Source organism: Gorilla gorilla, chromosome 13, assembly GCF_029281585.2.
Source record: "Gorilla gorilla gorilla isolate KB3781 chromosome 13, NHGRI_mGorGor1-v2.1_pri, whole genome shotgun sequence".
Taxonomy (NCBI): domain Eukaryota; kingdom Metazoa; phylum Chordata; class Mammalia; order Primates; family Hominidae; genus Gorilla; species Gorilla gorilla.
Window position 1 is genome coordinate 49,432,259 of NC_073237.2, and position 27,891 is coordinate 49,460,149.

Sequence of the window (27,891 nt, forward strand, 5' to 3'; positions counted from 1 at the left end):
CAAAATGTGGAGGTTTAACTAGATGACTTGGGGGCTTTTCTATCTTTAACTTCTTAGAAAGGGGAAAAAAGTTTATACGCTCCTCAGCCCCATCCTTGAAGTTAGCTATTCTGCATTTCATGGTCTGCCCTCTACTTTTTTTTTTTTTTGAGACGGATTCTTGCTTTTGCTGCCCAGGCTGGAGTGCAATGGCGCAATCTCGGCTCACTGCAACCTCTACCTCCTGGGTTCAGGCGATTCTCCTGCCTCAGCTTCCCAAGTAGCTGGGATTATAGGCATGCGCCACCACGCTTAGCTAATTTTGCATATTTAGTAGAGATGGGGTTTCACGATGTTGGCCAGGCTGGTCACAAACTCCAAACCTCAGGTGATCTGCCCACCTTGGCCTCCCAAAGTGCTGGGATTACAGGCGTGAGCCACTGCACCTGGCCCTGACCTCTACTTTTAAGGTGAAGGGCATATCATCAGGTTTAAGGAAAATCTGGATCTAGTAAAATACAGCTATCCACAGATTCATACTAAAAATCCAGTGAAATCATTTGCAATGAAAAACTTTAAAATCTAAATTAACGGCATACTGATTGTTATCTTATACTAATACTATATACTATGTATCAATATACTAGGCTATATTAGTAAATGACAGAGTCAAGAGAAGATTTAAAATAATATACCTAATGGGATAACTGGACTACTTGCTGGGAGTCACCTGGAGATACTACCCAAAATGCAGTTTGGGTAGGTTGGGGTCAGGCACCCTGGAAGAGTGCTGATATCATTGTCATGAGTTTCCTTCTGTTCCCCCCCTCACCCACCATAAACCCAATCTTTAAAGCTACAGCTATTAACTCCAGACTCAGAAGAAATATTCTTAGTTGCCCATATGATAAATATCAAAACAGGACTCTGTAAGGATGGTCTAGTTAGCCACAGGAATTAGACAGTGACTTCCTGTGACATATCAGAGGGTGACTTTAGTTGTCTTCCAAAATGTGATTAGGGTTACCATTTAGATGATTTGACTGCCAATTGCTTGCACATTAAAGAAGGAAAACCAGGAAGAAGAACCTTATAAACGTTTTTAGTAAATGTTTATTTTTTGTATTCCTTAAAAACAAAACAAAAATTACAAGTTTAATACTAGTCCTTTGAAATATTGTACACCAAACAAACCACCTTACTCATGCAGCAAATTGGTCTATGTTCTCTTTTCTTCTCTTTGCCAGATGATCCTTCATAATTTCTGCAAACAGATTCCTCTTCAACAGATTATATGCATGAGGTAAAAGCTGGCCAGCAACTTTATGAAAATACTGAAAAATAAAAATATAACATTAAGCAGATATCCTAATAAGTAGCAAAAAATATATAAACAAGGCACTTGTTTAACAAAGGCTACTTCCAAAATCATTTTAGCTATACCCTCAAGTGATTAGTGAACACAATTTAGGGACAGGCACCTGGCATTCAAAGAGGCAATCTTGTTGTTCTAAAAGACTAAAGGCATATCTTGAAAATAAAGAAAACCAAGTTAAATTTGAGTTTCCTTATTCCCCTAAGTTTAATCAATTTTTTCTCACCCCAAACTATGCCCATAAATGCTTTTTATTCTCTCCAGTGTATTCCCACTCAAAAGTTTTATTTTCCTTCATTGATTAGGTAAGAATAGCTATGCCGAAAGTGGGTTTTCAGGCCATATTCCCTTTATCCTCAAATTCCTTCTCTCCCCCATCCCCAACAGGTACTGCCTCCCAATCCCTGTTAAGAGTCACTGCCTTAGGTTTACCAAAAGATTTTAGATTACTGCTATTATCTACATATACCACCTTTTTGTTGATCATAATAAACATTTAGCCCTTAACATGTGGTTAAGTACTGTGCTAAACCTTTTTATAACTCTTACATGTTATTTCATTCTCACAACAATCAAGTTTGCTACTCACTGGTTCACATCTTATGGCTCTACTTATTTATGGCTAGGGCCTCTCTAGCAGGTCAAGCACTACTCGGATTGGTTAATGACTGTCATTGTGGCTGGTAAACATTTTGATTATTTTTACTGATAACTATCTATGAGGTGGGCAAAGAAAAGTAGTATAATATTGTTTATAGCAGGGTTCTCAAAATGTACACCCCTGAGCAGGAGCATCAACTTCACTTGTTGGAAATGCAAATTCTCAGGACCCACCCTGTAACTCAAACTTGGGGAGGGTGGGGAGAGCGCCAGTGTATGTTTGGACAAGCCCTCCTGATGACTCTGATCATGATAAAGCTGGAGAGCTACTGGTTTAGTCTTGCTCCTCCCAGTGTCGTCTGTAGAGCAACAGCATTACCGTCACCTGGGAGCATGACAGGTATGCAGTCTCAGATCGCATTCCGGACCTACCGATAGAGTGCATTTTAACAATGTCTGCAGGTGAGTCACATGCATTTTACAGTTTGGGAATTACTGCACTGATTTAGGCACTGACTCTGGAACCAGACTACTTGTGTGAACCTGGGCAAGATGATTTGCCTCTCTGTGACTTGGTTACAGAGTAGGTTAAATGACAATTAAATGATCTGCGGATGGGTATACATTTGTACAGGTAAAGAAACAGAAACAAAGGTGTTGGAAAGCTTGCCCAATCCTACACACTAGGGAAGATGTGATTTACAACCAGTTTAGCCCCATGAGCATGCCATGCCGGCTACACCTTATTGTTTCTTTGACCTTCAGGCAGCTATGGTTGAGTAAGCACTGGTTTAGCTATTAAGTAAAATTTTCTTATTTAATGAGCAATTAGTTAATGGTAAAACAGCATCTCTTATAAAGGTTAAATAATTTAAAGTATATTTTTCATCTAAGAATTCAAGCACAATAACAAATACCCCCACCACAGTGGAAATGAAATGGAGCCTAAGGTGTATGCACACACCCCCATACTTAGCCCCAAATGTATACACATAGCAAGAAGGCACATCCCTATAATGTGTCTAATACATAAATTCACTTTAATGTAAGCCTGAATGCAAATAATCTTGGCTATTCACCTTTGATAGAACGTAAGATGAATTTCACAGGTTTTTAGGACATCTGCTTTTAAAAAAAATCACTTCAAAAAGTTCATTTTGAAATACAAGCTGAATCCCTATCTTACCTCTGCTGGAATTTGGGGGTATAAATGTGCATGTATTCATGTGTGTATGTGTCAGGGGGAGAGGAGGGAGGTGTGGTGGGGCGTGGCAGGTGGAGGTTTTTTTTTTTTTTTACTCACATGTGAGCCATAGCAAAAGAGGTCCATTCCCAACTCAAGCCCCATGCCATAATCACATTCATCATTAGCAAACTGCACAAAAGTCATCATTTCCTGAATGGGAGCAAAAGCTTTTAGTCTCTCATCATCACTTGCAGCCTCAACTATTGTCTTGCAAATTCTCTTGAGGTCAGCTGAAAGAAATCAATAATATAGAAGATTATCTACACAGTTAGAAAATGAATCAGTCTTCAAAGGTAAAGAAACTACAAAGAGGGTTTTTCCTCCTAAGACTTTTTGTACTAGTACAACTTGTGCCACCTTGGGTAGTAATCTGCAGCACTGTAATTTAGAATGGCAATTTGGTAATTTTTCTACATAGGATTCAAGCTTAAAAATGGCTTAAAGATTTCTTAGCGACTATTTCACAGGATTTAGTCTTTTTTTAAAATTTTTAAATTTTATTTTATTTATTTATTTATTTATTTATTTATTTATTTATTTATTTGAGATGGAGTCTTGCTCTGTCTCCAGGCTGGAGTGCAGAGGCGCGATCTTGGCTCACTGCAACCTCTGCCTCCCGGGTTCAAGGGATTTTCCTGCTTCAGCCTCCCAAGCAGCTGGGATTACAGGTGCGTGCCACCATTTTCAGGGGATTTTTGTATTTTTAGTAGAGACAGGGTTTCACCATGTTGGCCAGGATGGCCTTGATCTTTTGACTTCATGATCCGCCCTCCTCGGCCTCCCAAAGTGCTGGGATTACAGGCATGAGCCACCGTGCCCGGCTACAGTCATCATTTTTTTGAAAGTCTATTCCATGTTGGCAATCATGATTTTACATAAGCTTTAAAGATTCAGCAGACAGGTCCAGGAATTGGCAAACTTGGGACAAACCTGGCTCACCCCATTTTTAACTACCTTCAAACTAAATATTTTTTCATTTTTAAATGGTTGAAAAATAAAACAAGAATGTGATAGATTATGTAGCCCACAAAGTGTAAAACATTTACTATCTGGCCCTACATAGAAAGTTTGCCAGCCTGGTCCATGCACTATATAGTTGCTTCTGAATCTGAGAGTTCTACATACTTAGATTAAACCAACTGCAGATTGAAATACTCAGGAAAAAAATAAAAAAATACAGATTTAAAAAATACAGTATAACAACTATTTACACAGTGTCTATGTTATATTAGGTATTCTAAGTAATCTAGAAATGATTTGAAATATACAGGAGGATGTGCATAAGTTATGCAAATACTACACCAAATTACATAAGGGACTCGAGCATCAGATTCTGGGTATCCTTCAAGGTCCTGATACTAAGAGATGGCTGGGTTTTAAAAAAAGATCCAAGTAGGCAAAATTTGTTCTTTTTGCCCTGTCCTACCTTATTTGTTAGAAAATTACTGACTTGTGGTGAATTAAAAACAGAAAAAGACAGCAATGTAAGAGACAAGAAATCACTGCAGAATTAAACCTTTAAAACCTTCACCAAAGTGGGAGAAGAGTAGCCATGGCAAGCATGCGTTTGAGGTAAGAATAGAGAGACAATGTCTAATATTTGCCTGAAGAATATATTTTTAAAAGTTAAATTTCAATTTTGGCTTTTAAGATTTTTTTCATTCTTTCTGGATGTTAATGTGCATCAGATTTCAGGATGCAAATGAGATGGAAGTATCAACAATATCTAATTAGACTTCCTTTTGACAAATTACATGTCCTTTTTGACAAACTGTACTTCTTTGAGAATAATAATGAAAAGAATGGATATTATTCAAACAAACCAACAAAACACTTCCAAACAGCTGGCTGCTATACTGGGGGAGAGGAAGACTGGTTAAAACATGAACAATTATACTTAAGAATGATACGTGATTTTAAATTATATGTATGAGGTACAATGTTCTGATGATACTAACAAAAAATATAAGGTATAATAATACCAAGGATGGGCTGTGTGCAGTGGCTTACGCCAGTAATCCTAACATGGGAGGATTTGGGAGGCTGAGGTGGGAGGATCGCTTGAACCCAGGAATTTGAGACCAGCCTGGGCAATGTGGCGAGACCCTGTCTCTACAAAAAATAGAGAAATTAGCTGGACATGGCGGTGGGCACCTGTAGTCTCAGCTACTTGGGAGGCTGAGTGCAAGAGGTCCAGGCTGCAGTGAGCCGTGATCATGCCATTGCACTCCAGCCTTGGTGACAGAGTAAGATCCTGTCTCAAAAAAAAAAAAAAATGATTACCAAGGATGGTATTATAAAAATATACTATATACTAGGGCTTTTAACCCCAGTCTATGAATATCATTTGATTCAATCTTGATGACAGTACAGAATACATGCTGTTACCCGAGTCACAAAATGTGTTCTTCCCTTTCCCACTTTTGGTAGATCAGTATCATGTTGAACAAATGGCAAACTTCACCACCTACGTTTCTAACTATCTCTAAACAGTAGTGACGTTTTTTGTTGGTTTGAAACCTTTTAAAAATTAAATTATTTTACATAAGCTTCATGACCTTCCTTTCTTCAGAAAAGTCAGTGCTGATCATTTCAAGGAAACAGATGAGGCTTTCTCCAAAAAGCTCCTGAAGGATGGAAAATAAGTGGTTCCTCCCTGCACCCATGGGTGTAACTGATTGATTGGGACCCTTAGAATCTCTCTCACAGTGCTCCAGGCAGCCACTACAAATCAGGGTGGGATGGAAGTGAAGACCTATTTGTCTTCTGTTAGCAAATAATTTAAAGTTTATCACTTTCCAGTATCACAGTTTCCATTTTTACACATGCCAAGTCACATGTGGACTAAAAAGAATAAGCAACTTATGTGAATTACTAAGCTAGAAAAACACTGAAGAACAGAGATGAAAATATTCAGCTCACCATCAGTACAAGGAAAAATATGTTCTTCCAGCCATAAAATATTCTATAGAGACTTCAATTAACGGAAGCCCAAACTTAAAGAACATGAGTGAAGCCTTAAATTAACTATTCAAAAATGAAGCCTTAAATGTTTCTACTCGAGATACTCAATTAATGAGTTAGGAGTTTCACTGCTGAATTCTTACTATATCCCTGCCACTACTGTCAACTAGAATACTTAAAGTAAGCTACAGTGGTTGTGTCAAGGTAAAAATCAGGCAACTAGGCAGGCAACTCTTCTTACTTCAGATAGTAGTATGCACTCTACAGTCAGAAAACCGAGTATGAAAACCAGTGCCCTCAGCCGGGCATGGTGGCTCACACCTGTAATCCCAGCACTTTGGGAAGCCAAGATAGGCGGATCACTTGAGGTCAGGAGTTCGAGACCAGTCTGATCAAGATGGTGAAACCCTGTCTCTTCTAAAAATACAAAAATTAGCTGGGCATGGTGTGGGAGCTTGTAATCCCAGCTTCTCAGGAGGCTGAGGCAGGAGAATCACGTGAACCCAGGAGGCGGAGGTTGCAGTGAGCTGAGACCCTGCCATTGCACTCCAGCCTACAAGAGTGAGACTCCGTCTCAAAAAAAAAAAAAAAAAAAAAAAAGAAAACCAGCCCCTTACTGACTAATGCTGAGCACGCTGGGTCTATTTCCTTTGTGAACATGGGAATAAGACCTACTTTAAAGAGTTGGGTGAGAATTAAATATGTGCACATCACTTGTTATAGTGAATCATGACACTGACATTTAAGAATTGCTCAATAAAAGGTATCTTATTTGCTAAGTTACAGTGTTATTGTAAGAAGCTTCAAAGGGTTAAGAACAAACTTAGTTGTGATTTACTAATCACTGTCACATTAACAAACTGCCAGTCAATTGTACCTCCTGGGAAACGACACTAGTCAAGAACAAGATTAGGTCCTTCATTCTTACATTTTGCTACCACTTCAAAACTAAATACAGAAGGATCTAATTCCTAGAATATTAGACTTGGACATAAAACCCCAGAAACACAACTACAGTAGGGTAACAGGCTTTACTCCAGGGCACTAGAATTTAACATCCATCACCCCAAAAGTTTTAGAGACTGCCCATCTCTACAACGAATGTGCCTAACCTTTCCCAAATGACACAATAATCATGCTTTTTAAAGTTCTCTCTGTGGGCAGAGACATGAAAAGAAGATGACTTAGAGTAGAAGCAGAAGACTGACCAGTAGCTAGAGCTCACACTGGTCCCATCAGAGACTAATTGCCTCTGGCTTCAAAGAGGAGATATAGGACAGATCAGCCTGTCTAAGTGTAATATAATACGGGCTACATTTTTTCCAGTATCCACATGAAAAAAGAAACAGCTGGGGCAGGGAGGAGGAGCTAAAAAAAAAAAAACAGGTGAAATTAAGGTATTGTATTTAACCCATATTCCCAAAATAGTATTATGTCAACATATAATCAATACAAGAAACACTTAATCCTGTTTTAATTTACATGCTTAAACTAATTAAAATTATACAAAATTACACACCAGGTACAGTGGCTCACGCCTGTAATCCCAAAACTTTGGGAAGCTGAGGTGGGTGGATCACTTGAGCCCAGGAGTTTGAGACCACCATGGGCAACAGAGTGAGACCTTGTCTCTACATGGAAAACAAAACAAAAAACACCAATTAGCTAGGCATTGTGGTGCAGACCTGTAGTCCCACCTACTCAGGAGGCCGAGACAGGATAATTGCGCCACTGCACTCTATCCTGGGTGACAGAGTGAGACCCTGTCTCTCTCATACACACACACACACACACACACACACACACACACACACACACACAGAGTACAAAATAAATAAATAATACAAGTTACAAATTCTGTTCCTTAGTTGCAGCAGCCACATGTGAGGTACTCAGTGGCCATCACACTGGACAACTTAGCCACATTCATCTTCCCTATGGCACTGCTCTAAGTGGCAGGGGTACAGCAAAAACAAGTCCATATGAATAGCTGCCACCTAAGACATCTCTCTCTACTGGCTGGAGACTCTGCACAGTAAAGTTTGAGAAGAACTGCATTAGAGAACTGGTTTAAATGCAGGTGTCCAGGTCACAACCCCAGAGACTGGTAACTACCAAGGCTAGTTAGTTCTGTTCTGAAAAATAGGTGGCCAAATACTTGTGTTGGGCAGGAATACGTGGTTCCTTGAGAAGTTGCTAAGTTTGATTTCCCTTTAAGTTTTATCCCCCCAGAACAGGATGATCAATAAAGGAATACCAACAGGGCTGTTCATAATAAGGGAATGGAGACGAGGGGAAAAGAGTTGAGAAGCGATTTTAATTCTCGACGCTCAAGATGGCAATAACTAGATTATGTGCAGTGGTCCATTTTGAAAGCGTTTTTATACTTATATATGAAGTAGTTCAGGATCTTGGGCTTCTGAAGGCTAAATCATTTTACATGCAGATGAAAAAATGTTCACAAAGAACCATAAAAACACTATTTCAAAAATTACTGTTTTGCAAGCTGACTGTAATGTCAAAGGTTTGGAAGTAGTTCCAAAAAAGTAGGCAATAGGTTAAAATTCTTTAAATTCTTAAAAATAACTACCAAATTTTGAGCACTGAGGCAAGCATTTTGCTAAGTATCTTAATACTTGTTTATACCCCAAATTCCCCTATGAAGTGATTATCATTAACTTCATTTTACAGATGAAAAAGACAAGGTTTCGTGGGGTTAAATAATTTGTTCAAGGCCACATAGCTATGAACTCAGTTTTAATTCAGGAATGACTGACCCTAAAACCAAAGCTTACTCTTTATTACCAAGGTCTAGCGACTGTCTCACAAAAGTTATATGGAAATACCTACTTCCCAATATAAGCAAAACTTTCCTACATATGCATTAACATATATGCATGTATTTACATATGAAATATATTACCATCTGTTTCAGGGAGCTCTCTGTATCCAACAACATTATTATCTACTGGAGGAACCAGGCCTGTACCATGAAAGGTCTTTGTCACAACCTATGTTAAAGAAAAGAATAAAATGTAATCATGGTAAATAGACATTAAAAAAAAAACCCAAATACATAAACCCTCAACATTTCTGCCAAAATGTAACATTCAATGACATTTTATTTCAGTAAATTTGGACTCTAGGATAAAAATTTAACACTACTTTTTTCTCGAAAACTAGCTAAAAGTCAAACACTTGAAGTAATCACAGAACAGTTAAATAATTGGCTTTTCTTAATTGTGCCAGTCACTTGGAAGTCTGCATCCTGATTTGTTAAGGAAGAACCCAATACATCCTAGAAGGCAAGCCAAAATATCAGTTTCCTCTAAGGTCAAAGTACCTTCTTGGTAGAAAGCACAGAAGAACCTGGGTCTAAAAGAAAGACGGTAAGAAACAGTTTTTGTCAGCAAGAGGATATGGTAGGACAGAACTCCTCTCCTCTATCCTGCCAAATTCAGACCCCCCTATTTTTACCTGGAATATTTAGGCTTGTTGGAAAACTTCCCAAAAGTAGGGCAGTTTTTAGGTTTGTGGTGTCTTTTACGGAGGCAAATCACATAACCAGTGAGCTTTTATCAAGTGTTAGTCTTCAAAGACAAAAACAGGCCCAACTACAACTACCACCATAACCCTTCCAGTTTCCATTCTTCCTTTAATTCATGTTAGTGGCACTATTTTTAGGTCTTTCCTTAACAAAACATCTGTACAAATATTCCACTTCTTTGTGCAATTCAGTGAAAAGTTTCCAAGGCAGAGGAAGCATACAACCCAAAAAGCAAACTCCAATTTTAAAGGCTTCTCACCTAAGTCTCTATATCTTAAAGTCTTTTTCTCTTGAATCTCCTTATTCTCCCAGTCTCTTGCTTCTTTCATCATCCTTTATTAAGCTGCCAGAAAGGGCAGATTATTCAAAGAAAGTTATTACACAACTGCTTACCACTTGGGAAAAAAGGAAGTCATTGTCTTCTATCGTAATCTTTATATCAAGATAATTTGCAGCTGGATTTCAGAATTAAACGTAAAAATAACCATAAAACTGCTAGAAGGTAAATTAAAAAATAATTTTGTGGGAGAAGAAAAAGTTGACTGTATAAAAATAAACTCTAGTGAAATCAAGAACACAAGACAAACTGATAAAATATATCTGCAAAATATAACAGTAAATAAAAATTCATGTCTTTGTAAAGAAGCCTAACAAAGGAAAACACTAACATCCAAGTTAGAACACATGTAAGAACAAGACTAATTCTAACCCTGATAGAAAAATGGGCAGAGTTCAGGCAGTCAAAAAAAAATACTATGGCCAACAAAAGTAAAAAATATTTAACATCCTTTATAATTAAAGAAATGCTAATTAAAACAATGCAGAATTTTATACCTACCAGCATGGAAAAATCCAAAAGGACTAAAGAAAACTCCACAAAATTAGAAACAAGCAAAGAAAAACTACACACACACACACACACACATACACACACACACACACACACACACACTACTTTGGACCTGGTAATACTATGTCTAGGAATTTCTTCTAAAAAAAGAACCAGATAAGTATGCGAATAAAGGTATAAAAGGATATCTATGGCAGGGTTGTCTGTATTTGCGAAAAATCTTAAGCGACCCAAACTTTGAACATAAGCACAGTATTCTGCAGCCACTCAAAATTATGAGGTAGATCTTAAATTGGCAATATGAAATGATAAACACAACATATTCATAAGTGTAAAAGGTGAGACACAAAGCAGTGATAAAGAAAAAGACAGCAGTGCTATAGTTGCCATCTCAGGCTGAACAACATACAGTAGGAACCATGGTAGATGTATGTTCAGATTTTTTACAGATGATTACCTTACTAATTGTCCATAAAGAGGTATCAATTAAGAAGTCAACAGAATCGTAATTTGATTATGAAGAATAAGATTACAAACTTAGGAAAACTGTATAGAAGTGGGTGACATCCTGAAGCATCAGATTACAGGTGGATGGAGAGATGCACCATCATTTTATGCATATTTAACCAATGTTCCTTATGAAGAACATTGGTATGGAAAAGGTGAAGTGGCAGAGAGCCAATTAATAAGAAGATGGGGTGGAAAGAATGCCAAATATGGAAAGTATGAAGTTGGGTTTTGCATGTGTCATTTAAGATTTTGGGCAAGACACACAAACCTCTATAACCCTCAATTTACTTATCTATAAAATAGGATGATAATCCCAACTTTGCAGATTTGTTGTAGGGAGTCAAATGATATAAGGACTCTGCATTCCAAAGTATATTAAGTTACTGTCAGTATAAAAACACTGATTTCTAGTGTGCTGTACAGTACTCTATCATACTAGAGTGGATATATTCTTACACGCAAGGACAAAGCCACTAACTCACATATACTAGTGGAACTTATTTCTTCAGTAGAAAAATATGAATTAAATGAAGATCTCACAAAAACAATAGAAGAACAACCTTACAATGACAGAAAAGGGTTTGAAAGTATAATCATCAACGGGGGTGGATTAAAAACATGATTGTCTTGTAAGTTCTTTTTTGTCTTTGTTTTTACCAGCTGTTTTTGTATAAAGAACAAATACTAAAATGAGACTTCATGGGGGAGGGGTCTCGGACAAAAATATCTATGAAATTTAAACCTGAATCATATCTTATTTATGGGGAAGAATTAAGAAAATCTCCTCTGAAATAAATTATAGCTTGTGGTAGAAAAATAAGACTGATAAAATAATTTGCTAGCAGCTGTTATGTATATTGATGCTCAGACTTTAGTCAAAACAAATTAGGAATACATTAACTAGTCTACAAATGCTACCCTTCCTCCTAGTCACAAGGTGGGAGACGCTTCCTATGATAACCAGAAAGGTAAATGGCAATATAAAATCTTAACTTTTAAAATGCCATGTTGTAATGAGTTTCATTAAAATTTACGTTTTAAGAAATGTTCCAGTCTATAGGACTAAAGAAAGAGTGCCTGGAACTTATCAGAATATCACCTTTGCAGCTGAATCAAGATCAGAGAAGGAACTGAAGTAGGATTTAATGGCTAAGTACACTAAGGTACTTCATTACCAGTGCTAGTTTATTAAGGAATAACAAGTTCTCCATTTAGCTTAGAATATTCAGATGAACCAGCAAGGGTAGACAAACAGTGAGAGGCTGGAAGAGACTGGGGAGCCCTCATTCCAGTGACAAGTGTTTTTTTTTCCCCCAGAGGCCATAAGAACAAACTCCTACAGAATTCTCATTTACTCCAAAGCAGAAATCTTCCAGCTTGTCATTAACTTACTCTGAAATCTATAGCAGAAAACCAAAAGAATCCAACACTAAGAAGTATTTGCTCCTTTACAAAATACTCCCCTCACACTGCAGACATTAGGAGAGATGCAAAAGGAAATGATGAGATGAATAAGGAAAAAGGAAGAAGCACTGCTTATATACACGTTTACTGAAGAAAACGTACCTATGTAAATTTCATTATGTACAAAGCAGCTTTCACTTAACTTTATGAAGTGATTAACTGATAAAACAAGATTAAAAGAGTGGCAAATACTGCCATGAGTTATTCAACCACAGCAGTGATATCACCAGTTATACAATTCAACCAGTGTACCAACCCAAAGGAGCCAGCAGACCCCCATTTCAGTGCCATCCTCCTAGCACCCCTAAGGGACAGCATCCAGCTCTTAAGATAGGGCTAGAGAAAAGAAGGGCAGGGTAGAGATGGGAAGGAATCAAGAGGGGAAAAAAATCTGCTAAATAGCAAAACAGAGGCCAACAGGTTAGAGTCATACTTTCTTATCTCTCTGTTTCATCTTCATGGTTCTCTGTTCCAGTGAGTACCCCAGTTCTCTGGCTGTTTCTGTGAGTTTTTCATCTACGTTTTTGAAGAGATTGGTTTTCTTTTTATCTGTTACTTCTTTAAGTTTTTTCATCAAATATAATCTTAAAAAGAAGTAAAAGTCCTCATTATGTTGCAGGCCACTATACTAAGTACAAAGACGTTTGGAAGTTGAGCCAAGTTAAAAATGTCAAATTCCATGCAAGAATAAGTCCACAGAATACTTACCAACACTTTTCTCAAAATCCCTAATAGTTTTCTTCAAATAAGAGAAAAGCAATATTAACAAAAACTGCCAGTAACAGAGAAAATATTATTCAAATTTATATTAGCACTCTAATGTCTATAATAGAGATATAAGAAATAGTTACAAAGCTGAGATTAGTCAAGTTTTAAGTTGTATTACTTGATACTAAGATATGGCATACTACTTTGGAGAAGTCTGACCTAACAGAAAAAAAGTAGACATCAAAAAAAAACTCCAGCACTTTGGGAGGCTGAGGTGGGCGGATCACTCAAGGTCAGGAGTTTGAGACCAATCTGGGCAACATGGTGAAATGCTGTCTCCACTAAAAATACAAAAATTAGCCAGGTGTGGTGGCATGCGCCTGTATTCACAGCTACTCGGGAGGCTGAGGCATGAGAATCACTTGAATCTGGGAGGCGGAGGTTGCAGTGCGCCGAGATTGTGTCACTGCACTCCAGCCTAAGACTCTGTCTCAAAAAAAAAAAAAAAAGAGAAAGCAAAATTCCATCTCAAAAAAAAATTTTTTTTTGCTCTTATTGCCCAGGCTGGAGTGCAATGGCAGGGTCTCAGCTCACTGCAACCTCTGTCTCCCAGGTTCAAGCAATTCTCCTGCCTCAGCCTCCTGAGTAGCTGGAATTACAGGCACCTGCCACCATGCCCAGCTAATTTTTGTATTTTTAGTAGAGATAGGGTTTCACTATGTTGGCCAGGTTGGTCTTGAACTCCTGACCTCAGGTGATCTGCCCATCTTGCCCTCCCAAAGTGCTAGGATTACAGGCATAAGCCACTGCGCCCAGCCTTTTTTTTTTTTTTTTTCATTTTTAAAGAGAGGACACTGTTACAATAAGGTCAATAGATTTTTTTTTAATGTTGAAATCTGTGTTAAGAAAAATTTAGAAAACGTAAAAGGAAAGAAAAGCTACATTATAAGCTTATACAAAAGCATAATCCAAAGTAGTTTTCAAAAGCATGTAAATATACAGCATGTTAATGCCACTTATGGAAATAATTTTATATTTTATCATAAACAGGTTAAGATTTTTGCCATCAATGTAAAAGGTCAGGAGTAAAGAGTGGGAAGGAGTGCCAGACTCCCAGGAAGAAAGTTGCGGGGAGTAACAACTCCTAGGAAGAAACTCACTTCTATTCACTGCCAGCATCTGAGAGTTTGTAGTATTCCCTACAACACTGTTATCAAAGGGCTTAGAAAATTTATAGTAGATAATAGTCTTAGCTTCATTTTACTTATCAGGAAAACAAAAAAGGCACAGAAGATAATCAACTTACCCAAGTTCAAAGAGCTAGTGGATTAAACCAGTAGAGTTACCAGTACAGCTGGTAGATTAAAGTGCCACCCACTATTCACAATAGCAAAGACTTGGAACCAACCCAAATGTCCATCAATGACAGACTGGATTAAGAAACTATGACACATATACACCATGGAATACTATGCAGCCATAAAAAAGGATGAGTTCATGTCCTTTGCAGGGACATGGATGAAGCTGGAAACCATCATTCTGAGCAAACTGTCACAAGGACAGAAAACCAAACACTGCATGTTCTCACTCATAGGTGGGAATTGAACAATGAGATCACTTGGACACAGGGTGGAGAACATCACACACCAGGGCCTGTCAGGGGGTGGGGGGTTGGGGGAGGGATAGCATTAGGGAAAATACCTAATGTAAATGATGAGTTGATGGGTGCAGCAAACCATCATGGCACATGTATACCTACGTATCAAACCTGCATGTTGTGCACATGTACCCTAGAACTTAAAGTATAATAAAAAAAAATAAAGTGCCACAGAAACCCAAGCCACCAAAATCTAACTTCTGATTACAGCACACAGTTATACTAAATCTTACTTTCAGTTATTACCAGCTGTATGTCTAGAGGATATGTTTATATCAACCATAAAATGCAAATTTGATGTCAGTCCTATATGAATCAATCTTTACAGTCTTCCTCAACACTCTGGCATGGCATATAGCTATTCAAGTACGCTATGCTGTGTATTTCCACACTTTCACACACGTACTGCTCCCTTACCTAAAACATCCTTCTTTCCTTTCTTTCTAGTAAGTTCTTAGGCATCCATCAAAGCCCACATAAAATATCCTCTTTTACCTCCGCCACTACTGAAGGCACTTGGTAGCTGCCTTCCCATACACATGATATTATTATGAACTATCTCTGTAAGTTTTTGTCTGTGCCTAAACCTACTCTAACACTCTGCTGTGTGATGCTTAAAGATAAGGTGCAATGTGCAACTGAAGCCATAACCATAAACATGAACATTTTGTGCTGTTACTTTAAATCCATTAGAATGCCTTGAATGCAAAAGAATTTGTACCCATGCCTGTTATATGGCATCATGCAATGGCCCTTTGGAAACAGTGGTTCACTAAATTATATAGATGTAAATGTTGAAGCTTATATATCAAATTCACTCCATTACATAACATTAGAAAAAAAAGCTATCAAGCTTACAGTGGTATTACAAGTTTCTCAATCTATTTTTTTTTGTTCGAAACCTTGAATTTTATCACTGGCAAAAAATAGTCAGTTGTTTTCTTTGGTTCATTTGAAAAAATTTCTGCCAGTATCTAGACCCAAATAACCAGACTTTGTCAGTGAGTCAGTCTTTCTAAAAGTAGGAAAAAGTTCATCTCAAAACTCAATCATACAAGTGCTTTTTTTTTCCCTTGAGACAAACCACAGTACTTCAGTATGAGAAATGCTTTCTATGTATTTCCTATTTCACCACAGAATGTTAAAGAGATATACTCAATGGTAGACAGCTAACACATGTATACTCCATCACTGACGTGTTTTTCCAGGGACAGGGTCTTGCTATGTTGCTCAGGATAAACTCGAACTCCTGGGCTCAAGCAACGCTCCCACCTCAACATCCTGGCTCCATCACAAACATTCTTAAATACTTTTGCATGTACTGCTGTGAATAATGCAATGACTGTTGCTACTCTTGTGGCACTATCTTGATTCCTGCCAAGATGACAACAGTATTATCCACCATTACCTTTGTGCCGTGGGTGCAAAAATAGTTTATTATCACAAATAGTTTTGACCCTAAAAGTCCCTGACCCAAGGTCAAAACTATTTGCCCTAGTTATTTTAGGAAAAAAAATAAGGCAGAATGAAAAAAAATCATTCCCAACTTTGTTGTTCAAAGATATTTAAAAATTGAATACGTTTATTTCCATATGCATTACATGGTATGAAATGGAATCATTCTACACTATTGTTATTTGCCCACTTCATAACAAATTCAACAAATCAATACCAAGGTATTATAGTATATGGATAGTTTATATTTACCTAATCTCCTCTATTGCTGGATATGTTGCCAATTTTTCATTTGATAAACAATCTGTAATAAACACACATATTTCTGTACCTGTCCAAAATCCCTTTGATGAATATCTGGAAGTGGAATTGTTAACTTAAGGGTATAAATGTGTACTTCACATGGTACCTGGCAATATCATCTGTCAAGAAATCTTAGAATACGGTGCTTTAAACATTTTTCAAACTGCTTTCTACAAAGGTTTTACCAATTAACACATTAGTAAGGGTTCTTATATCCTAATCATCGTTGGTTATTACCATTCTTTAACCTTTAAAAATCTTTGCTGGCTTAATTTTCATTTCTTTGGTTACTATTAAATCTTGCAGAGACAATTCTTTCTCTGGGCATAAAAATTTGTTGATCAAAGGTCTGCCTTGAAAGACCTTACTCTGTCTGCCATAAAAATAAATTTTAAAATATATAAAGAAATTAAGTGTTCTGATTAGCTGATTTTAAGAAGGTGGTACTCAAAAAACTGAAACCGTTATACTTTAAAAGTACTAAAATAGTTATATCTCAAATAATTTTTTTACCCCTGTGTTTGAGACAAATTATTGAAGGTAGTTCCTCAAGTAGTCACTTGCTGATCTTCACCTAAATTATAAATATTATCACTCATGTATTTTTTTTTTCATTGTCTGTGTTCTCCAATTAGCTAAAAAAAAAGGATACCAGAGGAGTCTAGGGTTATGTTAGATGACCACTATTATATTACCTTTCTTTTTAAAAAAGATTTCTATTAAGACAAACATAGCTAATAATACAAATGAAAAGTTAGGTTTGTTTTTTTAAAAAAGACAGTCTCACTATGTTGTCCAGCCTGAAAAAATTAGGTGTTTTTACGTGCCAAGGTATTGTAGAATTAATATTTATGGAGCATTTACTATGGGGCAGATACTGTGCACAAAACAAAGCCTCTGCCCTCATGGAACTTAGATGCTACTGCAAGAGACAGAAAATAAGCAACAATTTCTAATAAAGATAGCACCAATTTAAATTGAATAATAAATCCAAAGAGTTTAAAAGAACTTACAAATTACAAATACCAAGCAAGGTTTTATAGGAAACTGAGAGGTATTAGAAAAGAAAGAACATTTTTGGACATCTACAATGTAGCTTCCCTGTAGATACACCAGTAGTATTTACGTAGCACAGTCTAGTGGTTGTACTAGGTTGATTTAGTTTGAATTTGCTTTACTGCAAATTTGTATTATCAAATCACAGGGAAAAAAAGCCCTTTAAAGAGACAGTACTAAAAAAGGTCAAACGAAACATAATCTACTTGTATTTGAAGTGGTAAAGTTTGCTTTCTTCATTACAATGCAAACTACACAGCCGCTGACAAATGAAATCATTTCAAGTCACGTCTGTGGCTGATATAGCATAGACTGGCTCATCAGCTCTATTCCAACCCCTTACCCATGAAAGTCTGCTGCATTTCCCATACTACTCTTTAGCCCAGGCTCCACATGGGAGCTAGCTTCTTCCAAGCAGCGCAATAGTTTGAAATCTCAGAGGCAGAAGAGATACCAGGTGGAGGCTGTGCTTCCACGATCTCCATCAGTGAGCATCTGACAGTTCTGCAGCAGCTGTAACTGAGATCCCAGCACCTGGTTCTTAGCATTATAGGGACTGAGAGGCAAAGGGTAGGGCATCCATTTACCTGGCACAGGTTATACCAAAGGTAATACGGTCCTAGAGCCACCCATTGTGGCAGCAGTTCTTGATTTCCCAGCTTCCTGATGGTGGCAGAGATAAAATCCACTGTGAGCCACACAACTGTCATTCCTGGAAGCTCAGCCTACCCCCTCAGCCATTCCAAGGATTTTATGAGCATCTCTTTTTACTTTATTAAACCTTTCTGTTTGAACTACACACAAGTAATGAACTCTTAACAAGTGTTTAAAATCAGATGTCTAAAAAAACTTTTGATTTTGCCATGGAACATCTGAGGTCGAGTATTATTAAGAAAAATAGTTACATAAGAGGTGTAGTTTCTAGTGAAGAGTGACAAAATAACAGTATAGATAAGACTACCTGCAAAAGTCATGGAAATTGTCTTTAGAAATCTACAGTTATGGACTTGCCTCAAACCCGCTTTGTTTTGTTTTTTTGGAGATGGAGTCTCTGTCGCTCATGCTGGAGTGCAGTCGTGCAATCTCGGCTCACTGCAACCTCCGCCTCCTGCGTTCAAGCGATTCTCCTGCCTCAGCCTCCTGAGTCACTGGGATTACAGGCGTGTGCCACCAAGCCCCTGGCTAATTTTTTTTTTTTTTTTTTTTTTGAGACGGAGTCTCGCTCTGTCACCCAGCCTGGAGTGCAGTGGCGCGATCTCCGCTCACTGCAAGCTCCGCCTCCCGGGTTCACGCCATTCTCCTGCCTCAGCCTCCCGAGTAGCTGGGACTACAGGCGCCCGCCACCACGCCCGGCTAATTTTTTTTTTGTATTTTTAGTAGAGACGGGGTTTCACCATGTTAGCCAGGATGGTCTCGATCTCCTGACCTCGTGATCCGCCCGCCTCGGCCTCCCAAAGTGCTGGGATTACAGGCGTGAGCCACCGCGCCCGGCCAATTTTTTATTTCTAGTAGAGATGGGGTTTCCCCATGTTGGCCAGGCTGGTCTCAAACTCCAGATCACAGCAATCCGCCCACCTTGGCCTCCCAAATTGCTGGAATTACAGGTGTGAGCCACTGTGCCCAGCCCCTCAAAGCCCCTTTGTAACGGACTAATATAGTATAAACATTGTAAACCTACATAAACGTAAGAGAAATTGAGATAAAATATTCTTACTTGACTGCAGCAAATACATTATCTCCATTTGGAACAATTATACAATTTTTCTTTGCTTCATTTATACCAACATATACAGGAAGTTCATCAGGAGAATCCCTGTTTGAGCAAAAGACATTAAAAATTTAGCTGCCCATAATTTATATTATCAGGCAAGTGGGATTTTAGGTCTACAGACAACAACTTACACCTTTTTTTCCCCTCTTTTTTAAGGCCTCTTTTGTAAGGGCATTTTTTTAAATTGAAACAAATTTATCGTTTTAAGCTCCAAGTTTCTTAGGAACATCTATGATAAATCTTAACTTATATAATGGAACCTAAAACTAAGATTCTTAGGACCTAATTGCTTTTATACTCAAATACAAAAAAAGGAAAAACAAGAAAAAGGATTGTAAAACATTAGAGATGAAAGGATCCTATTCCCGTATATAACCAATCCTTTTATTTTAAAATTGAGGAAACAAATACTGAGAGGTTAAATTACTCAGCCAAGGTCCTAGTAAGTTAGGACCTTGGCTACAGCACAATCAATTCCTAGCCCCATGTGCATTCTACTGTACTACAGTACTTCTTCCTCAGCACGTTCCTTCTATTACCTTACATTTAATCTTCACTTTAAAGGATAGCATCTCTACTGGTACAAGCGGACAAGGTATTTTCCTCCTGGAGTTTCTCTATTTCCTAACCTTCTAAGTATCTTGTATGCATTCATTTAATTCTCATAATATTCCTATCAGGTATGTACAATTATTATCCCTATTGTTACAAGACTGAGTCACAGAAAGTCACAGTCACTAATGACACAGGGTCACACAGACAATAAACAGGAGGACAAGTGTGACTCCAGAGATCACTCTTAGCTCCCAGTTGCCACTCTGGCACCTGGAAGCACATAGCTTATTAAGTACAAGTCACAACAGCTGCTCTAAATTAGCTTTCTTGGGCCAAAAGAGTTATTCTGAACCCAAAAGGGAAAAAAAAGTTTATAAGGAAAGGAAAAACCAGGGAGATTAACCCTAGTTTACCCATCCTAGGGAAGGTTAAAATGGTAACAGCAAGAACAACAGATGGCTCATATATCCAGGTGAAAATATGCCTTTCACCTTGGGTGAGGCTAGTGAATAACTATTTATCCTCATTCGCAGGACAGCAGCTGTATTTTAGAGGCAAAGAAAAGATCCTTTACCTGAAATACCCCGTGTGGTACTGAGTTAATCTCTAATAATAATGGTCTGGAACTCAGGAGGATCATAGTAAAACCTCCAACGAAGGTTAAAATTCGGGCCTGTTGGTTTTTTCTTCATTTTATGTTTTCCAGCAAGGATATTATAAGGATCAACTAATTGAAGTCCAAGGCTTGCAGAAAGTGGATCTCTAAAGAAAATAAATGTAGACAATACTTTCCGGACACAGACAGGAAATAATGCTTTTAGTGAGTAAACTATTTCTAAGCAATTGTCTTAAAAACCTTCTAAAGTAAAAGAAAGTCTTGAGTTATGTGTGAAGATGTCAGTTACATTCAATGGAAAAGAAGTCAGAGTAACAGAAAACAGGATTTCCTCTGAAATTTACCACTGTATTAACTTAACATCTCAAACATTCCTGTTGTTTCTTATTTTAGCCAAAGCAAGACTGGTTTGTATTCCTGTAGGCCCATTACCACACTGCAATTAGCCTCAAATACTTGTAGTACACACAGGTTAAGGGAAAGAAAGATAGCAAAAATGTGTGGATTAAGAGTACTAAAAAACAAGCCATGTGTGGTGGCTCATACCTGTAATCCCAGCACTTTGGGAGGCTGAGGCAGGCTGATCACCTGAGGTCAGGAGTTTGAGACCAGCCTGGCCAACAGGGCAAAACCCCATCTCTACTAAAAATACAAAAATTAGCCAGGTGTGGTGGCTCACGCCTGTAATCCCAGCTACTTGGGAGGCTGAGGTACGAGAATCATTTGAACCCAGGAGGCAGAGATTGCAGTGAAATGAGATCACACCATTACAATCCAGCCTGGGTGACAGGGTGAGACTTTGTCTCCAAAAAAAAAAAAAAAGAGTAAAAAACATTTATATCCCCTTTTCTCTACCTCAGCTAATCACACCAGATTCCCCTCACTCTTTGACAATCTATTTGGCCAACCCTAACCCTAGATGATTCCATCTTCCTTCTCTATTCACAGATCACAGTCAGTGTTACTAAACCACAAAGACATGAAGTCTGTGCAATGTACAATGTATAACTTCAAATGGGTCCTTGCTGCTTCCAAGAGGGAGGGGAGCACTCCAGGCAGGACCCAGTTTTATAAGGAGGCAAGGATGAGGAAAGCAAAAAAATTCCTGTAAGAGGTAATAACATGAATAGAAGCACGGAGATAATTGGACAGGAAAAATAGTTCAGCACAACTGGAGCTTAGGAGAGCACACACTAATTTTTAAAGGAACAAGAAAACTAAAACTATCCATCTCATTAGCCAAAGATAACACAGTTAATACTCTAATATACAGTAACAAATTTCCATACTCTCCAACCCCATGAACAGAGACAAATATGTAACCAACTCAGATGGATTGTTTTGTAATCTGCTTTTGTCCTCCATCCTGACGCACTTAAATTTTTTGATTATTTTCCATGCTATTCAATGTTATTTTACATGATTTTTTAACAGGGCATGATACTGCATTATAAAGAGGTAACCATCTATTCTCTTACTGATGGACATTTACTATTTCCTTTTTCTGTTCTAAAAATGTTTCAGTGAACATCTTTGCTAATGTTTGTACAGACATGACTATTTTTAAAGAAACTGCTACACAGTTCTGTTCTGATCTATTGGCAAAATTCAGAATATGTATCAATATGCAATTCCATCAGTAGTGTATGACAGTGCTTACTAGTTAAAAATTTTAAACAGTACAAAAGGTATATAGTGCAAAGTAATGATCACAGCCCATTAACAGTTTCTTTCTCCTTTCAGAGACAAAGTAAGCACATAGAAAAGTATACAGGGATATGTGTGTACTCCCCCCTCCCCCTTTTTAAAAAAATACTAATGGTAGCATAATCTATACACTGTTCTTTTTCAGTTAACATATTTCAGGCATGATAGTTTATTATTTCCTAAAAATCTGCCTCATTCTTTTAAAACAAGATCTACTGAAGAGATGTGTCATTGGTAGGCATTTAAGCCATTTCCCATTTTTTTTTGTTTAAATATCCTCAGACATAATTCTTAGTTTATCTAATCCACAAGACAAGTTCTTTTTTCTTTTTTCTTTTTTTTTTCTTGACTGGTATTTCTTTTTTTTTTTATTTTACTTTAAGTTCTAGGGTACATGTGCACAACGTGCAGGTTCGTTACATATGTATACATGTGCCATGTTGGTGTGCTGCACCCAGTAACTGGTCATTTAACATTAGGTATATCTCCTAATGCTATCCCTCCCCCCTCCCCACACCCCACAACAGGCCCCAGTGTGTGATGTTCCCCTTCCTGTGTCAAGACAAGTTCTTGGAAGCAGAACTGTTAAATCATATTCAAACTCCTGCAACATGTGAAAGTGCTTACCTTCCTTCACATTCCCCCAGAACGTGATGAAATTATTTAACTTTGCCAATAAAATAGGTGACAGTGGCATTACTATAGCATTAATCTATATTTCTTACTATATTTTCTCTTACTAGAAACATCATGGAAAATATTCCTTTTCTATGAACTGTTTATATTCTTGGTTAGCTTTTTTTTTAAAATTATTTTATATATATACATTTTTTTTTTTGAGACAAGGTCTCACTCTGTTGCCCAGGCTGGAGTGCAGTGGTGTGATCTCGGCTCACTGCAGCCTTCACCTCCCAGGTTCAAGTGATGATTGTGCCTCATCCTCCTGAGTAGCTGGAACTACAGGGGTGCACCACCACACCCAGCTAAGTTTTGTATCTTTAGTAGACAGGGTTTCACCGTGTTGCCCAGGCTGGTCTCGAACTCCCAACTTCAAGTGATCTGCCTGCCTCGGCCTCCCAAAGTGTTGGGATTACGGGCGTGGGCCACCATGCCTGGCCAATTATATTTTTAGAGACAGGGTCTTGCTCTGTCACTGAGGCTGGAGTGATGATAGCTCATTGCAACCTCGAACTACTGGGCTCAATGAAGGATCCTCCCATCTCAGTCTCCCAAGTAGCTAGGACTATAGGCATGTGTAACCATGCCTAGCTTTTTTATTTTATTATTTTTATTTTTTTGTAGAGAAGAGGTCTTGCTATGTTGACCAGGTTGGTCTCAAACTCCTGGTCTCAGGCGATCCTCCTGCCTCAGCTGGGATTACAGAGTGTGAGCCACCACACACAGCCCATTTCCCATTACATTACTTTTTCCATTTATACAAGAATGATTCTGGAGCAACTCACCAGCTGGTTTTTCAGAATCAAGTTCTTCACAGAACTTCCAGAAGTGATAGAAATCTTCAGGTAAAGAGAGCTTATAATGATTTTCTACTTCTTTTCGAAGGTCACTGGAGACATCAGCTTCACAGAATTTACTTTTCTTCACATCAACTGTTTTTTCACACTGAAAATTGACACACAGAACTTCAGTTCTCCAAATCGTCTTTAGTAATTTCAGTAACTCTCCTTGCATAACAGTATCACTCACTCTTGTTCACCCAACTCTATGAGATAGTATATGTGTTTTCTTTAAAACTCTCTAAATGGTAATTGAGTAAAATCTGGGAATTCGTTTGGGCACAGAAAAAAAGAGTAGTTTATATGGTGGTTAAGAGGAATCCATACAGCAAGTCTTTAAATATATTTTTCTAAGATAATGGAAACCACAAAAAACAAAAAGGTAAAAATGAAATAGTAAAGAGCAGGAAGAGAGGAATAAAGAAAGGGCAGGTTTTGCCCTCTTTTGGTTAAAGGTGTGGGTCTTTTAAACAGATTCGTTGATCACATCAGAAACAAATAGAAGTAACTGGATATAAGCAATTCATCAGTTAAAAAGATGTTTCTTCAGCAACATCCACAGTGGTGTCTGAGCTATTCACTACAATCATTACCCATCCTTAAAAACAGATACCTCCCTTTTGATTTTCCAAATAAAGAGGGAAGGTTAGTGACAATGTTAAACATCCACAATTCCTAACAAAGTTAGCAGAATAGCACTAAACTCTAGGGCAAAAATCCAATTATTTCAGAAAAGGCCAGAATTAGGTTACAATAATCATCTCTAGCACCACCGCAATATAGGTTCAGTGTGCTAGGTTTTATAATGCCTATTAGATATTTGATAAATTTCTGTAAAGATAATATGCTTAATTGGAGGTTACATACATTTAGTTTTCTAAGAGGCAATCTGTTTTTCTTTCTAGGAACCTAGATTCTTTCTTTTAGGATTAAGTTCTTTCTTTTTTATTCTTCCTACCTAGAGCAGTGGTTCTCAACTGGTGGTGATTTTCCTCCCCAACCCACGACCCCTGCCCGAAGACATTTGGAGACCTAGTTAGTTGTCACAAATTGGAAGAAGGGTGCTAGTGGCATCTAGTGGGGCAGAGGCCAGGGACGCTCAACATCTTACAATGCCCAGGATAGGCATCCTCAACAAAGACTACTGGCCCCAAATGTCAACAGTGCTAAAGTTGAGAAATTCTGAGCTAGACATTTCTCATATTTATATTCTTCAATTTTCCCAGTAGGCTGAAGTTTATTAATGTTATGTTAGGTATCACTCAATATCTACAAAACGTATTTATGAATCAGATGACACAAGAATGATCATGATGGCAATGATTTAAAGAGCAAACAAAACAGATCAAATGCCTATTGGTAGAATGGTTATAAGGCTTCCAAACAATAGACTATTACACTTAATATTACAGTTGACCCTTGAGCAACAAGGGTTTGAATTTTGTGGACCCACTTATACATGAATTTTTTTTCCAACCAAATGCAGATTGAAAAATAACAGTATTCTTAGGATGTGAAATCCACTTAGAGAGAGCGCCAACTTTTTGTATACTCGGGTTCCACAGGACCAACTTTGGAACTTGGGTATGCTCGGATTTTGGGATATGTGAGAGTCCTGGAACCCATCTCCTTCATTTACCAAATGGTTACTGTATGGCTACACAATATGGACCTATCTATATTAAATATTTTTAATGAGGAAAAAAGTTCTTGATTATATGCAGCATGATAGCCTTTTTATGAATTTCAAAAACTAAAAATAAATATTATTTAGGTATACATTCATAGGAGATGAGCCTATTTTTAAAAGGCAAGGGAAAACAAAATTCAGGATAGCTACATTGAACACGAGTGACAGAAAGAAGGCTGAAGGGAGAGGGGAGGGACATGTGTAGATGTAGAACTACTGTTTCAGTTTTAGGGCTGGGCAATGGGTTCACAGGTGTTTGTTATATTACTTAACATAAATAAGCTCAAAAACAATCATGAATTGAACAATGGTAACAGTTTATTGTGCCAAGGATTATAATGCATCTGATTGAAAAAAGAATTACGTTGAACAACAAAGCTGTTGAAAAATGAATCCAAAAGTGAGTATCAATAGCAAATAGTAATAGTAAAGATAATATAATAGTAAAAACAAGTAGTAAGTCATACTTATTGAGAACTTATCTTGTGCTATTTCACTGTTCTAAGCACCTTCTGTGAATTAACTCATTTAATCCTCAACTATCTCATGCACTAGATACTATTAACCTCATCTTACCGCTGCTGAGGTTAACCTCCCTATGTCCCTAACTAGGAAGTGGAAGAGAAGGGATTTAAACTCAGGTTTAAGTCTGGCTCCACAGCAGATTCTCAACCACTTCCTGTTGCTTCTCCAACTGCAAATATAGAACAGTAGGAACATATGAAGTCCCGAGCTATCCTATCTTGTTTTTATAACTGTCTTTGGTCAGACTTTCAAAGACTAGCTCCAACTGAAGATGTTAGAAAAGGCTTACTCTGCCTTGCTGAAAGGCAGTTTTGCTTAATGGTTAGGTTGCCTGGGTTGACTCCTGACCCTACTGATGTCCAGCTGATTTCCAACCTTAGGCAAGTTACTTAACCTCTCTGTGCCTTGTTTTCTCATCTGCAAAAAGGGCATACAGTACCTCTATCATAGGGTTGTTACAAGGAATAAGTTATTATATGTAAAAATACACAGAACAGTCCTAGCACATAATATGCAAATGCTGGCCATTATGGTTATAGCCTCTATAGACTCGCCTTCATTTCTGGTATTGTATTTCTAGTTAAGCACCTCACGCCACCAAAGCAGTTCTTCACTGAACCTTCAAAGAGAATTTTTTCAGCTCTGCCTTAACTCACACACTAGTTCAGCATCTCCATATCCCTAACAACTAGAATTTAGGACAGCTGCATTTCTCCTTTACCCTGGTATTCCTAGAATGCATGACCCAATATGAAGAATGCCTATACAACTGGCCCTTTACTAGTTAATTAAGCCCTCCAAGAATGTCTCACACCCTATCCGATTTATAACACTGCCAGACTAAGTTTTCTAAAACTTTAGTTATCACAATGGCACTTCCTTCCTGTCTGATTCCCCTTATTGCTACTGTAGTGGTTACAGAACTTCCGAAATCGTAGTAAAATATGAGATAATGCACATACTTTTCCCCCCTCCCCTCTCATAGTGCTTTTATGATCAGGTCCCTCTTACTTTCCCATTTCTCTGGCTCCAGCCAAGCCGAACGCTCCACTATGCCCAAACATCTCCTACACTTTTACGTCTCAGACTCTTCTCTGCCTTCAAAACCCATTTTCAAAGAGTTGTCTTAAAAGTCTTCTTTAACTCCCCCTGGGACTTGTTAAATCCTCCTTCAGTGTTTCCATAGCACTTTCTACACACCAGCATTATAATCTCAAACAAGTCACAGTAGAATGCATATTCGCTTGTGCCCCTCCTCCCCAGGCCGGAGGCTCTACATGGAGAAGGGGCAGGCGGGTTGACCCCAAATCCGCAGGGCCCCGCACAATGTCTGGTATGTAATCGGTTCCCAATCTATCTGGGTGGGCGAATGAATGAAACGTTGGTTGGCTTAATCCGTTTCCCCAGGAAATGCGCCAAGAGGAGCTGGGCAGAAAATGCAGAGGCGCTACTTTCCTGGTCCAATCCCCTACAGAACGCGAAACAGCGACCTGGGCAGGGTCCCCGCAGCAAACCGCAGCCCCCGGACACACAGCAAGCTTAATAGTCACTGCATGAATGAAATGCGCTGCTTCCTGGTACCCTGGCTGTCATCCAGAGCCACCTGCGTAGCCCCCACAGCTTTTCTGGCAGTATCAGCAGCCCCGCCCCCGCGCCGGGCCTGCGCTTCCAGCCACCGCCCACCATTCTGCAGCTGCAGCGCCAGCCGAATTCCCGGATCCGCGGCCGCTTCCGAGAGCCGCCAACTGCTTCCGGGTTCAAAAGCCTCCAATCCGAATCCCAGCGCCGCTCGGGCG

At 38.3% G+C, this 27,891-nt stretch overlaps 1 protein-coding gene across 1 annotated transcript; it reads right to left on the reverse strand.

Moving 5' to 3' along the window:
• Nucleotides 1–1,069: 1,069 nt before the first annotated feature.
• Nucleotides 1,070–27,841, reverse strand: LOC101148582 (putative histone PARylation factor 1-like). The gene is given in 9 exon segments (XM_063696366.1): nt 1,070–1,313; nt 3,258–3,430; nt 9,088–9,175; nt 12,969–13,119; nt 19,429–19,527; nt 20,615–20,642; nt 20,645–20,800; nt 23,827–23,986; nt 27,779–27,841. Coding segments are annotated over 9 exon segments (990 nt in total). The 5' UTR covers nt 27,782–27,841; the 3' UTR covers nt 1,070–1,181.
• Between the last annotated feature and the right edge of the window lie 50 nt (nt 27,842–27,891).